The 15,556-nt window shown below is 36.6% G+C and overlaps 1 protein-coding gene across 1 annotated transcript in view; it reads right to left on the bottom strand.

Moving 5' to 3' along the window:
• MMD2 (monocyte to macrophage differentiation associated 2) overlaps positions 1 to 15,556 on the bottom strand; it is a 110,904-nt gene that overhangs the window by 15,358 nt on the left and 79,990 nt on the right. The window contains exons 3-6 of the mRNA XM_052000073.1: positions 15,065 to 15,225; positions 11,319 to 11,393; positions 8,476 to 8,577; positions 1,225 to 1,294 (exon numbers count right to left, since the gene is read on the bottom strand). Coding sequence (XP_051856033.1) covers positions 1,225 to 1,294; positions 8,476 to 8,577; positions 11,319 to 11,393; positions 15,065 to 15,225 — 408 coding nt within the window. The remainder of the gene's footprint in view (positions 1 to 1,224; positions 1,295 to 8,475; positions 8,578 to 11,318; positions 11,394 to 15,064; positions 15,226 to 15,556) is intronic.

Below are 15,556 nucleotides of genomic sequence, written 5' to 3'. Positions count from 1 at the left end.
GGTATATGAATGTAATGGAATATTGTTGTTCTATAAGAAATGATCAGTAGGATGATTTCAGAGAGGCCTAGAAAAAACTGAACTGATGCTGAGAGAACTGGGCAGAACCAGGAGAACATGTACAAAGTAATAGAATCATTAGGTGATGATCAGCTATAATAGATTTAGTTCTTCTCAGCAATACATTGATCTAAGACAATTCCAATAGACTTGGGAATGGAAACTACAACTGCATCCAGAGAGAACAATATGGAAACCAAATGTGGATCAAAGCATAGTATTTCCACCTTTTTTTGTTTGTTTGTTTTTCTTTCTTGTGATTTTTTTTTCCCTTTTGGGCTGATTTTTCTCATACAACATGACAAATATGGAAATATATTTAAAAGGACTGCAAATATTTAACCTATATCTGATTGTTTACTGTCTTGGAGAGGAAGGAACTACTGTTAAGGGAAGGAAGAAGAAAAAATTGGAATACAACGTCTTACAAAAATGAATGTTGAAAACTATCTTTACATGTATCTGGAAAAATAAAATACTATTGAAGAAAAAAAACAAAAATAAGATAAATAAAGCAATTAGATATTTTGACAAAAAAGAAAATGGAGGGAGAGAAAAGTATTAACTCTTTTAAGAGAAAAAGGAATGGGGGGAAGAGAAATAGGAATGGGGGGAAGAAAAAGAACACCAATATAAAGGGGTGGTGCCCACAAAATACATAATAGTATCCTTGTAGTAACTCATTTGACCTATTGGGGGGACTGACAGTGGGTATATGCAGTTCACTTGTGAACTATAAGTATGCTCAGTGATGATCCCTCTCCCTCCTTCCACATAAGATGTCCCTCTAACACCTAGAAAGCTTCTACTTTATAGGAAATTCCTAGATGGGTATGTATTGTTTTAGCTGTAGGAAGCAGATCAATTTCTGGATTAAGGATTCGGAAGCCTGCATTCAAAACCAGCTAAGAGCAGGAGAGATACTATTTCCTCCTTTGGTATAGTTTCTCAAATTAGATTATGTTCACTTTGATTCTGTCTACACAATCCATGATGCCAAACCATGAATTGAAACTAAGGGAAAATGGAGATTAACTTGAATGTTTTGATCATTTAATCTTGATCAGCAATAAATATCTATATTCTTGTTGCCCCCTTTTGAATGGTTTTAATGAGTTCCAGATCAGTGTGCATGAGGTTCTTCTTTAGGCAGGAGTTACTTACCATAGAGAGGATGACTAGGGCTGGGAAAAAACCCATCACAACATAGCAGAGAAGTTCCACAAGTTTGTATCTGGTATGAAAGAACAAGAAACCTTGGACTTAGGGTTGATTTTTAATATTCAATTCATAATTTCCTAATATCTGGTGGTGGTATCCTGGATGAAAGGAACTAAAAACTGAAAACCCAACTCTTCCATCCTTATCTCCTTAGCAGAATTTCTAACTTCTCAATCACTGGCAGGGTTGCATTCTGGATTGGCTGGGCCAATTAAGTTTATTGGTGTTTGTTAATGATGATTTGCTCAGTAAATGTCTATGTATTGTCCACAAGTTTCTGCCTTCTTAATTAATTTTTTTTAACAAAGTAAGTTGGGAACTTGACAAATGTTAAATAGGATTGTAGAACCACATATTTAAAGCTGAAAGAGAACTTAGAGTCCATCTAGTTCAACCACTTCATTTTATAGATGGAGAAACTGAGGCTCAGGGAAATTTATTGGCTTGTTCAGGTTCATTCTAGTGCTGAATGTCAAAGATATGTTTTAAAACCATGAAGAGTTTTTAACCCGGTTGTCCATACAGTTTAAAAAAAACATATTTGAACAAATAGGTTTCAATTAAATTACTTTCTTTTGTAATTCTGTGTATTTCAGTTTATGCATTTAAAAGGAAAAGGTCCATAAGTGCCAACCAAATCTATGATGCAAAAGAGCAAGAAGGCCTCTTTAAAAGTGTTATTAGAAGTCAATTCATTGTATATTAACCCAAAAGAGGGAAACTTTTTTCTTTTTCTTTTTTCTTTCCTTCATGTTTTTTCTTTCTTTTTTTTTTCCACCCTAAGAGCCTAGAATTAAAATAATGTAATTGTGACAACTTTGGGGGAAGTGGGGAGAAGATCTGTTTTTTCAAAAATAGTTTTTTTAATCTAAAAGGCTGTTTTATTTCCTAGAGAAGTCCTCTTATTCTTTCTTATTCTGATGCCTGCCTCTTCTCTGGGGCCCTCTTCCCTAATATCTAGAAGTTTCTTGCTAGAAAATTCCATCCTATATGAACCTTATTAATTGGTGCTCCAACTTTTTGAGACATCAAAAGTAGGAAATCAATTAAGTAAAACCATTCTCTTATGGGTAAAAACAAACAAACAAACAAAAAACAAAAAACAAAACCACCTAATCAACCTTCCTATAATATTTCTATGTGGGATAGTCTAGTTGTCCTGAATCTAGAATGACCAAGAAAAACTTGGGGGTCAGGTTAGGAGGATACCTCTTGCTTTGTTCATCAATCCCCATCATCTTCCTGTTGAACCTGGAAACCATGAACCCAAAGTCTGGATGGACTCTGTATATCCAGTCTTCTCCAGAGATCTGGTTGTGTCCTTTGTCTCTTTGCTCTACTGTTTTCTGGAGGGCTGGTTGGTCAGCATAAGGGGAAAAATCTAATCATTTACCTTAAAAAAATTTAATCATCCCCTTGTGCAGAACTTCTATTGAAGCCCTTTTCTTAAAAGTTGAGTAATAGAAGGGCACCCCCATTATATTCTGTCACACCTTCTTGTAGAATCATAGCTTTAGTTACAAAGTTATCTAGCCCAGCTCTCAAATATTTAACAGATAAGCAAACCAGTATATATATATATATATATATATATACACACACACACATATGTATATGTATATATGTGTGTGTACACACACCACACACACACACACACACACACACACACACACATACATACAGATAAGAGTCCAGAAAAATTAAATGCCTAGTGTCACATAGATCATAAATAGCAAAACTGGAATTTATTTGAATCAGGTCCCTCTGACTTAAAACCCAGGCTCCTTCTCTAAATCATGTGTTTTTTTTAGTTCAACCCATTTATTGAATTTAAAGGTCCTACCTATCAGAGTTTCTCTTCATTTCCATATGTAAGCTCTCAAGAGTTTCCTCCTATTTGCTATTTCCGCCCCCCCCCCCAAACTACAGCCTAAAATCTTACTGACATGGCATGAATCAGATTCAGAGATTAAAAGTCAAAACACTTAATCCATGATGAAAAATGTCTGATGTAATGGAATCATCCTGTGAAATGAGAGTTTGTCCAGTGCCCCTCGCTCCTTCTGTTAATACTAGAATTCTAAAGGACTTCTACTATGTGGCTGACACAAAGAAACTAGCTATTACTTTACCAAATCCTAAACCTGGATTACTCCCACAATCCTCCTTCTCCTCTGTTCCTATTCATAACAATGAGGAATGGAACTGGAAAAAATCATGCGGTCCTGCTGACTAGGTCCACTACAAATTTATGTTATTTAATCTCAACCTAGGTTCTCATTGCAACAAAGAAATCATTTTACTCTTCCTTAATTGAATTTTTATCCCACTCAGCCCAGCTACTCTTCTTAACTTTTTTTCCCTTCATGAGCCTTGTACACTTCCTCCTTTCCCTAATCTCTTACCTGAATACCTCACTCAGAATCTACTAGAGAGTTTAGGCTATTAACTGTGAGGTCTCTCTTTTCTTCCTCGTCTCACAAATCTATGACATCATTTCCAATTACCGTCTTTATTAGATTTTTTTGGAGTAGGTGAGAGGAGATTCTTTGCCTCAATTGCTACCCTAGCCTTAATCACTGAATGGAAGCAGCCTCATCAAACTGAGACCTATTGAAGACCTTAGTTTACAAAGGCCAGGATCTCCCGCTTCATCTAGGGCCACCTGCAGTTGTCCTGATCTATATCAGGTCCTCTGATGGTTTTGGAGGGAAAATGAGGCAGGTGACCTTGACCAGCCCTCCCTCACTTAAATCCAATTTACTTGAATGTAACAGGCATCACTCAAATAACAAGCAGTCTCTAATAGAGAAACTATTCTTGATAAGGCTTTTCTTTAAGCATCTTGATTCTTCCCCTACCCCCTCCTGTTTTCTCCAACAATATTATCTCCTCTTCAATCTTCAATCTTTAATCTCTTCTGTACTATTCCTCCATTTAAAACAAGAAAACATTTCACTATTTCTAATAACTATCACCCTACATCTCTCCTCTCTTTCTCAGCCAAACTTCTTGATAACACTGTCCATACCCATTGCCTCCACTTTTTCTTCTCTTGTTTCTGAAACCTTTGCAATCTGACTTCAATCAATTGAAGTTGCTCTTGTTGTGCCACAGTTCTCTTAATGTCCTGATCCAGTTTCCCTAATTGTCCTATTCAGTTACTCTGCTTCAGGTCATAACCATTCCCTTTTAATGTTAGGATAAAGGTCTTGTATCTTAGGCCTTAGGCTATAATCATTCCCTCTTAAAGTCTGATGGGATAAAGGTCTTTATTCATTTTAGACATCATTAGCACATCAGTAACCTCTCCAGTACCTCTCATTATGTCATCCTAGGTGCCTTCCCCCATTAGGTCCCCATCCAGGTACCTCCCCCATTATGGCATTGTTCTTGTTACCCTATAAAAGAATCTTCTATCTGACATACGCTGCTGAATTCTTTGAGACGATAGTCTCATTCAGCCCTGGGACCAAACCATGGATCCATTGGTCCCAGTAAATCTCTCCATTAAATAAATTATTAAATTGTTCTCTAATCTCTATCTTGCTCAGTTTCTCTGGCATTACACTCTCTCCATAATGACCAATAATCTCTTCATTACCAAATCAAATGACTTTTTCATAAAAGTGGAAAGTATGGGCCCAATTGATAGAGCATAGAATTTGGAGTCAGGAAAATCTGAGTCTGAATTTTGCCTCAGACACTAACTGTGACTGACCAAGTCATTTGAACTCTCTGTGCCTCAATTTCCTCATTTGTAGAGTTGGGGATAATCATACTTCCCACAGGATTATTATGAGGATCAAATGAGTTAACATATATAAAGCATTTTACAAGCTTTAAAGGCTACATCAATGCTAACTCTTATTCTCATCCTTCTTAACTTCTATGCAGCACTTCATATGGTTGACAACTCTCCTTATGAAAATTCTTGGCTCTCTGGGTTTTTATGATTCTGTTCTCTTTTGGTTCCCCATCTACTTATCTGATCACTTCTCAGTCTCTTTCTGTATCATCTTCTATGGCGGAGGTTTCATCCTGAAATAGTATCAACCAAATTCATATAGATTAAAAGTCAAGACATCTAATGCATACTGAAAATGCCTAATATAATGGAATTATCCTGCAGAATGAGTTTTCATCTTTTTCTCTCTCTCCATTATCTCTTGGTGATTTCATCAGCTCCGATCCACTCAATTACCAGGTCTATGTAAATGGCTTACATATCCATAGATTTAGCTTCAGTCTCTCTTGGGCATTACCAATGATCTATTGAGATTCAAACTAGATATTCTACAAATTTCTTGAGCTGATGTTCAAAACAGAATTCATTGCCATTCTCTCAAAACCCACCTTTTTTGGAATTCCTATAGTCAAGCCAACACTATCTTTCCATTTAATTAGGTTTGAAATGTGGGTGTCATTCTTAACTTCTTAACTGATTCTGCCTTGCCCAATCCATCCAATTAGTTGCTAAATCTTTTCATTTCTTTTTTCTAGAACAAATCTCTCTCCCTTTTCTCCACTCAAACCAAAATTAACCTAATTGAGACCATCATCACCTCTCACTTGAACTATTTCAATAGCCTACTAAATGTTCACTTATCCTTAAATCTCTCTCCATTCTAGTCATCCTTCACACAGCAACCTAAGTGATTTTTCTTAAGTATCAGTCTTACCATGTCCCCTACTACTTAGTGAACCCCAGCGACTCCCTGTAAGTTCTAGAATTACATATAAAACTCTTCCATTTGATATTTATAGCTCACTGGAACCTGACCCCATCAAATGTTTCTAAGCTTATTTTTATATTACTCCGCTGTGTTTATATAGGATATAGTCATCTGCTACATATGTTGTGTAAATGCATTCTTGCTGTTTCACACATATAACACTTATCTCTCATCTAATTGACTTTGCACAGGTGGTCCACCATACCTTGTAGGCTTTCCCTTTCTACCTCTGCCTATTGGAATCACTGGTTTCTTTCAAGATTCAACTAAAATTCCACTTTCCAAATAAGATCTTTTCTGTTCTTTCCAGCTGCTACTGCCTTTCCTCCTAAGGATCATTGAATTTATTTTTGTTTTGTATAAATACCTTACACATGTATGTGTGTGAATTCATGCATGTGTATAACATGCACATATACATGATAACAAGGAGATTATTGCATGACAAACAAGTGAACTGGATTTAAATGAGGCAGGGCTATACAAAGTCACCAACCTCATTTTCTCCTCTGTAACCTTCTAGGTTCAGTGGCAAGATATAGATCAGGATGATTGGAGATGACCTTGGATGCGTATGCACACACACACACACACACACACACACACACACACACACACACCCCTTATATATCTTCTTAGAAATTAAGCCCCCTGAAACAATGGTTCACTTAATAAAAAGTGCCTAGCATAGTATATAGCTCATAGGATGTACTTAACAAATGATTAATCAATCATTTAAAATAAGTTGATTAATTGACGGGCATATTTCCATTTGTATGTGTACCTATAGAGAGGCAGAATGTCTTAATGGATAGAGAGCTTGCCTCAGAGTCAGTAAGACCTGAATTCAAGTCCACATTCATATGCCTATGAAATATATAGCTGTGTGACCCTAGATAAGTCATTTGAATTCTCAGTGCCCCAGACTATAAAAATAAATTATAGTCCAGGTACTGATCTTAATTCCTCACTGGGAATAACTGACCACTCCTATGACTTCAAAACCAAAACCAAAACCACAACAAACTACAAATATAGTTATAACAGAAGGTATGTGAAAGGTAGTAGGCTACTGAAAGAACTGAAAGAATACTGGAATTGAAGTCAGAAAATCTGGGTTCTAAAATGGAGTGTTGCTCCCTCATAGGTATTACTGTGAGGAAAGCACTTAATAAAATCTAAAGAGTTCCATAAATTGCTTATTTTTATTGTTGTTGTTATTTAGTTCTTAGTAACTGTATATTTAGTTATATAGTTGTTAGTTATTTAGTTAGAAAACCAACTTGCGGTTTTCTTGTCAAAAATACCAGAAGAGTTTCCTAATTCCTTTTCTATTTTTAACAGATGAGGAACTGAAGCAAACAGGATTAAGTGATTTGCCCAAGATCAGACAGCTAGTAAGTGTCTGAGGCTAGATTTTAACTCAGGTCTTCCTGAGTCTAACCTGGCACTCTATTCATTTCACCCCCTGCCTGCCTATCATCATCATCATCATTATTATAGACACCAAAGTTGGAAGTTGTCTAGACTTCCTTCTTGCCACTAGACTCTGATGATTCTGGAAGAGAGATAGGCTGATAACTCTGTGTGGCTCTGGCTGGTTTAAATCCAAGTCCCTCATATCATTGCTTCTCTTTGAGAACGAGGAACAACAAAAAAGGCACAGATTAGGAGGTAAATCAGGGGCTATGCCTTTAGATAGATTATCTAACATTTCAGGAGGAAAAGAAAAGTGAAAAAAAGGAAAAACCTCAAAGAGTAAATGAAAAGAATAACAAAGAATCACATCAGTTGTAAATTGCTCAGTAGAATACAAAGTACTCTTGAAATTACAGAGAAGTTAGCCCTTTCATCTCTGAAACTTCTTTGCCCCATCCCCTTCTGTCCTGATGAATGACAACTGGCTGACCTCATTCACTATTGCTGGCAGGTCTCAGCTATATTTCATGTGAATGGAAGAAAGCACCCCTTTCCTTCTTCTATTCATGATCCATAATCAAATCAGCTCTGAATTGTTCCTGCTAGGGATTGATAGTCTCTCTCTCCCTCTACCCATGGCCCCATTTACAATCCTAGTAATTTTCTAAACCAAAGTAGCCTTTTTCTTTCCTTCTTGCTTTCCTCCTTCCTTTCTTCCTACCTCTTTCTTCCTTTCTTTCCTTCTTTCCCCTTCTTTCTTTCATTTATACACAGACATCATAAATTAGCTATGCATAGACTGTGAATGAAAGTCTCCCTGTGATCCTAAGCACCAGATGGGTCTCTGGTATCTGTTACATGGTTACCTCATGCTAATAACATATGCTACCTTGGAGATATGGATCCCACCTTGTCAGCAAGAAGGCAGTATTATTCCCTGTATCTCCTGTTCAGACAAGGATCCCAGAGGTAGAGAAGGGAGTTTTTACCTTGTTGCAGGCAAATGAATCCCACCCACATTTCCACAGCCAAAGCTCACCGTTCATGGAAGAAGAACACATAGATGGTCCCAACAGAAGCCATGATCCAGACAATCCAGCGCATGTGGGAGGCCCACGGACCAAGCTCTCGGAGATTAAGCCTAAGAGACAAGAAAAGCTGGAGATGAGCAATGTGATTTCTACTTTCACAACAGAGATTTTGTACTCAGAAATGAATTCTTTATTTGAAGGAGCTATGTGAGAAATATTTTTACCTTTATATGTTCCTAAGTGATAATTCCATTATTTAAATTAATACATGGGTGGCAAGTCTGGAATGAAGGATTTTGAAAAACTAGGGCATTTGGGGAGGGGACATACTGATCCTTTGAGTACTACTCCAAGAAGGATGATCATATTTTTCCATGATGTGTCTCTTATATCTATGGCCAGGCTCACCAAATATCTAAGTCCAGAATAGAGTTAAAGGGCATAGCCAGCTAGCACAATACTTGCTTGGCACATAGTAATAATTTAATAAATGTCTTCTCATTCATTCAATCAATTTATACTTCTTAAGTGCCTCCTATGTACTTGGTATTGTGCTGGGTATTCAAACACACTCTCTGACCCCCTACAGTTCCATAAGAGTTGCCTGTCCTGGCATGCTCCATATTCCCCCCACCCAGTTCCAGTCACCTATAGCTGCTTGACATCCTGGGTCAATTCCACCCAAGGCTAAATCCCATGGTCAATGATAACCTACTTGCATTCATTCCTCAATGATTAACATAATTATACTGGCATGCTTACTCCATCTGAGTGAGTTTAAGCTCCCTTTTGTTATTGTTCAAATCCCATTCTCCATCCTATCCTCACTGACTGCTCTCTTTTTCTCATCCTCTTAACTCAACCTGTTTCATGCCTGTTTTATAGGCAACAAACTAACTTATCTTTAAACCTTTTCCTTTCTTATTCCTTCCATTTTCTTGCATTCATAGAGACTTGGCTCCCTCCTAATGACAGAGAAGAGAAGGAAAAAAAAAACAGTCTCTGTCCCTAAAATGCATATATTCAACTAGAGGGGAAAAACCTGAAATTAAAAAGCCTTAGTATTAGGAAACACTTCATTATTTTCCTCATGTCCTTAAAGTCATAACTAGGAATTCTTTTGCCTAGATCAAGTAACACAAATGGTGTTCATGGCAAGCATTATGAAGCATTCTTCAGTTAAGGGGATGACTGACAGAGAAAGATTCAGGAGACATTCATGACCTATAGTTGGGAAGGGTCCCATGAAAGGGAAAAAGAGGCAGGTAAACAGTTCACCCAAGATTGTCCTCTAGTAACTTCCTATCTTAATTATTCCTTTTTAAATATTTTTACATTTTTTTGTTTTTAAATCACCTATATTTCTCAATGTATTGTTCCTTCTTTCCCTGCTAGAGAGCCATTCCTTATAACAAAAATTTAAAAGATAAAAAAAAAAATTCATTGAAATTTACCAACATGCAAAAAAATCTATAATCCCCATACCTCTGAAAAGAAGTAAGATATAAACTCTTTAAGAGCAGAGGCTGTTTTTTTTTTTTAATTGTAATTATCTCTAGTGCTTAATACAATGCTTAACACATAGTAAGTAAATGTTTATTGATTGAATGAATGACTTATCTTTTTTCTTCTGCTTATTATAGTGAAAAAAAATGGACCTATGATTTTATAAATATAGGGAGGTGAGGAAACTTTTAGTAATGCAGGACTGCTGCACATTCTCTATATAGTCTGTTCTTGCATGAGAGGTTAAAGATCTCACTCAGTGTGATTTACCAGTATGTGCTAGGCTGTATGAAACCTATTCATTCTGACTTCCAGACCACTTTCTAGTTACTACTAAGATGACCTCTTTTCTTATATTTCTTCCTGATCTTCTGACTCACTTTTAAAGGGAAGCCTATTTTATATCTAAATGTGTAATACATTTGAAAAAGAAAGTGGCAGGAATCAGAAAAAAATGTATATATTAATTTTATGACCATGCCAATTAGCTTTTCTAGTTCATCATTCAAGAGAAATGCCATGTGCCCCTGCAGTTTGAGGACTGAATGTATCTATATCTGCAAAAGTGGAGAGAAGACCTTTCAAAGGTAAAGGTAGGATGTAAATCGCAATTGTTTTTATTTTGGCCAGAAACTCCAAGGTCTTCCCCTCCCACTAAAATTTTTATAATAGGGAAAAGGGACCATTCTTAATCACTGAATGGGAGGGTTGCCTCAGTCAAACTGAGACTTATTAAAAACCTTAGTTTAAAAAAGCCAAAGTCTCCCACTGCTTCCGGGGCCATCTCCAGTCATCCTGATCTGCATCTGGCCACTGGACCCAGATGGCTCTAGGGGGGAAAGGGAGGTCACTTCAATCCAATTGGTATCACCTCCCAGGTGTCATAGTCCTCTTTGAGAACAAAGGACAAAATAACAATATTAGTCAGCAACCTCCCCGCACCCTTTCTTTGCAAATATAGATTTTTGCTACCCTGTTTCCCATTGTTTTCCTCCCAAAAGCCCAAATTAAAGTTACTAAATGGAAAGGGCAACACACACACACACACACACACACACACTTCTATATATGTGCATGTGTGTGTATATATATAAATACATATATATATAAATAAGTGTATATTTTTGTTTGCATGTGTGCATTTGTATATAGGTTGTACATATATATATATACATATATATATATGTATATGTATATGTATATACACACCCACTATGGAATCTTGGAACATAATTATTTATTTCATAAATCACCAAATTTATTTTCAAATTAATTTAATTTTGAAAAATCCTGAGATAAAAAGCCTTTCTTGTAGACCCAGGCTGCAGCCCCCCACGCTACTCACCAGGGGGCGTACGATGCTGCTATAAAGAAATAGATCACCATTCTGTCAAACATGTGCAGGCAATGTTCCACCATCCTATGAGCAGGGGGGGAAAGGAGAGTTTATTATGGCCAGGTCATTCTTCTTATGAAAGAAATATCAATAGAGGGAGCAATCCTACTGAAAACACAGATATGGGAAAAGTCAATTCTGGAGGTAGGAGTCATAGAAAGCACTCTGGATGGGGAAATCAAAGCTTCGAGGTTAAAATTCTCGCTGCTATTGGGAATTCCTCATTTGGATGAAATTCTAATGCAAATTATAACCCAAACTCCCAAATGTTAGCACGTTCTATTAAAAGAGGCCATTTATAGTATCTGTCAAATTATATAATGTATGCTAACAAAAGAATAGAAAGTATAAAGGCTTGTGGGTTCCCTCTTCAAATGAAACAATAGAACGCTGATATTTCTCTATTGTATAATTATTCATGTTTGTTAAAGACAGACTGGGGGATAGGAATGCTATAAAAAGTTTTGAGAGGCACAAATGAACTTGGCTATAGCCTCTCGCTATTCTACTTATCCATTAAGTGTCTCTATCTATGACTGGCTTCCAGAGAGCAGACTCACTTTAGCGTTCCCTCCCAGGGAACCCTCTTTCCCATACTACAGCATTACATGGAGGCTGTACAGCACAATCTCAACTTGAGTGGGCTGCAGGAGGTTGAGTCTACCTCAGCAAACTCCTGTACTCTCTGTTTTGGGCTTTTCTTGGCAAAGATATTGGTTTGTCATTTTCTTCTCCAGTTTATTTTACAGATGAAGAAACTGAGGCAAATGAAGTTAAGGGACTTGCTCAGAGTCACACAGTTAGTAAATGTATTTTTGGAGTCTGAATTAGAACTCATGAAAGAGTCTTCCTAGTTCCAAGCCCAGTGTTGTATCTATTGTGCCACCTAGCTATTCACCTGGCATATAGTAGGTGCTTAATAAATGTTGATTGATTAAAAATAATTGCTCTGTGCCACTACTGGGTCTGTATCCCAGGGAAATCATAAAGAAGGGAAAAGGATCCACACGTGCAAAAATGTTTGTAGCAGCTCTTTTTTGGTAGCAAAGAATTGGAAAATGAGTAAATGTCCATTAATTGGGAAATGGCCAAATAAGTTGTGGTATATGAAAATAACGAAATATTATTGTTCTATAAAAAATAATGAACAAGCTGATTTTAGAAAGGCCTGGAAAGATTTACATGAACTGATACTAAGCAAAACAAACAGAAACAGGAACACATTGTTCACAATAACAGCAAGAATGTATAATGATCAACTATGAAAGACTTGGTTCTTCTCAGTTGTTCAGTGATTTAAAGCAATCCCAATCGACTTTGGATAGAAAATGCCATCTGCATCCAGAAAAAAAAACAAAACAAAACTAAGAAGACTGAATGTAAATCAACATGTGCTATGTTCACTTCTTTTTTGTGTTTTTTTCCTTCCACAGTTTTTACTTTTTGTTCTGATTTTTTCTCCCATGATTCATAAAGCAATGAGTATTAAAATAAATAAATTAAAAAAAATAAAATAATAGTTCATGTTTCTATAATTCTTTAAGGTGCACACCAGCACTTTTCTCAAAAATAGTGCTATATGACAAATTGTACAAATAGTCTTCTCACTTTCCAGAGGAAGAAAGAGAAGTTTGAAAGTTCAAATGACTTGCCTAGAATCAGACCTACTAAGAGTCAGATTCAGTTCATGAAATTAGGTATTATTACAATCAAGAAGTTAGAAATAACTGAGTTCACCTAGGTATGTGATGCTGGGCAACCCAAATAAAACCATTTGCCTCAGTTTCTTCAAATGTAAAAAGGACGTAATAGCACCCACATCCAAAGATTGTTAAGAGAATCAAATGAGATAATACTTGTAAAGCACTTAGGATAGTGCTGGCACAAAGTAGGCACCTAACAAATGTTTATTCCCTTCCTCTCCCTACCCTTGTGACTATGAGACTATAAATGTAACCTATAAAATGAGGATGATGATACACCTACCTCAAAGGGGTGTGAGTATTAAATTGTATAATACCTTTAAAGCTTTTTGCAAACCCTTAAAAAACTATATAAACATGAGTTATTATTATTACATTTTATTATCTGTGGTACAAAAAAAAAAAAAGCAGCAGCAACTACCAACAGTCTAGATTATCAATTCTCAAAGTGTGGGCTATGGTCCCCTAGGGATCCCGATACTCTTTCTAGTGGGTCTGAGGTAAAAATTATTTTATAATAAAACTAAGATGTTTTATTTTTTAATGCAATAACTATATGTAGAGTAAACATATGAACTATGTGAAATATATGTGTATGGATAAGACAGTAATAAGTAATAAAGCAAAAAGGTAGGATGGAGTTAAAAGGTTATAAGGAACTTTAAATACTAAAAGTATTAACTTAAAGTTAATGAATAGGAAGTCACTAGAGTTTATTGAGCAAGGGGAAGACATGATCTGAATAGTTCTCCCCTCTAGTCTTGAAATTCCAGGTCATCTGAGGAACTCAACAACACTTAAGATCAATGTAACAAGTTTAGCATCTACTATGTAACTGTTACCATCCTAGACAATGGAGTTATGAAAGAAAAAAACAAAACAATTCCTTCCTGCAAAAAGCTTACTTTCTTCAAGTGTCCTTATAAATAAATAGAACATATAAGGGATAGGGATGAAGATTGTATTTAATTAGTAAAATGAAAAAACTCACTCTACCATTGCATCTTCTCTGAAACTTAGAATCTTGGAGAGCTGCCTCAACCACTGAAATGTGACTTGTCCAGTATGTGTCATATACTTAATATGTATCAAATGCAGGCCTAGAACTCAAGACTTCCTGGCTCTAAAATAATTCTCTATGCTCTCACAGCCTCTCCAAAACCCAAACATTATACAAAATAATTTTGAGGGGCTGACATCTTTTATCTGATGGAAACAGGGGTATACTAAAAACAAGTTTGTACTAGCTTTTGAGAGCCTGATTGTTAAAATTTCAGCATACCGCAAAAATTGTCAAATGCTACAAATCAGGACTTGATTTTTTAAAAAATTGATTGTCTAGACTTAAGAAAGTGATAAAGATGTTAATAATTCAAACTAAACTTAAAAGTTTTGTTGTGAATTTTGTAAAGCTGATTGTTAAACACTTATCAACATACCTCTGTATGGAACTCTGTGATTCATGAATAAAAAAAGGAGAAAATAAAGACACATCTAGAAAAACAGAAGAGAGAGAGGAAAAGAAGAGAGAGAAAGAGAGAGAGAGAGAGACAGACAGACAGAGACACAGAGAGAGACAGAAAGACAGAGAGACAGAGATAGACACAGAGACAGATATATGGAGAGAGAGAGAGAAAGAGAGAGAGAGAGACAGGGAGAGAGAAAGAGAGAAAGAAAGAGAAAGAGGGAGAGAGAGAAAGGGTAAGAAAGAGAGAGAGAGAAAGAGAGAGAGAGAGAGAGAGAGACAGGGAGAGAGAGAGAGAGAAGGGGAGAGGGAAGGAGGAAGACACACAGAGAGAGAGAGACAGAGAGACAAAAAGAGAGAGGGAAAAAGGAGGGAAAGGGATAAAGAGAGAGAGGGAGAAAAAGAGGGGGAAGGAAAAGGAGAGAGAGAGAGAGAGAGAAATGGGTGGAGAATACTGATTCTTGAGTAAGTCCTCACTATTCCTTTCCAGCTATTTTGCTTCCTAATGGGAGAAGATGCTGCCTTACCTGAGATGTCTTTTCTTCCAGGAGATAATGTGGAATATCGTGGAGACAACAAAGAGACCACACAGGCCAAAGCCATAGATCCAAGCAGAAATTGTTTCCCAGTCATCATCAGACAGGAAGTAAAGGTTGGAACTGCCGAGGATGCTGGGGATAATCCAGAACTGGAAATGGAGAATGGATTTCAGTTGACTGTGATAACTGGGTCATTCATACAGGCCAGCTATTTCAGAATTGGCCCTAGACTTTCATAAACTACCTGCTATTGTAGGGGCAGTAGTGGAGATTAGATCTATGATTTGGATAAAAAAACTTCTTCTATCAATACAGGCTGGTCCCTTCTCTGCAACTTATATTCTTAGAGAGTTACCTACAGCAAGAAAGAAAAAAACAGATGCAGGCATATTCTTTAATGGCACATCACTGTTCAATAATCTACCAATACTGCCCAGTAAAGCATGTGTCAGGGTACATATGTGTCAGGGATTGGACTTC

The sequence above is a fragment of the Antechinus flavipes genome, chromosome 1, assembly GCF_016432865.1.
Source record: "Antechinus flavipes isolate AdamAnt ecotype Samford, QLD, Australia chromosome 1, AdamAnt_v2, whole genome shotgun sequence".
In the NCBI taxonomy this organism is placed as follows: Eukaryota; Metazoa; Chordata; class Mammalia; order Dasyuromorphia; family Dasyuridae; genus Antechinus; species Antechinus flavipes.
This window is presented reverse-complemented; position numbering and strand designations above follow the sequence as displayed.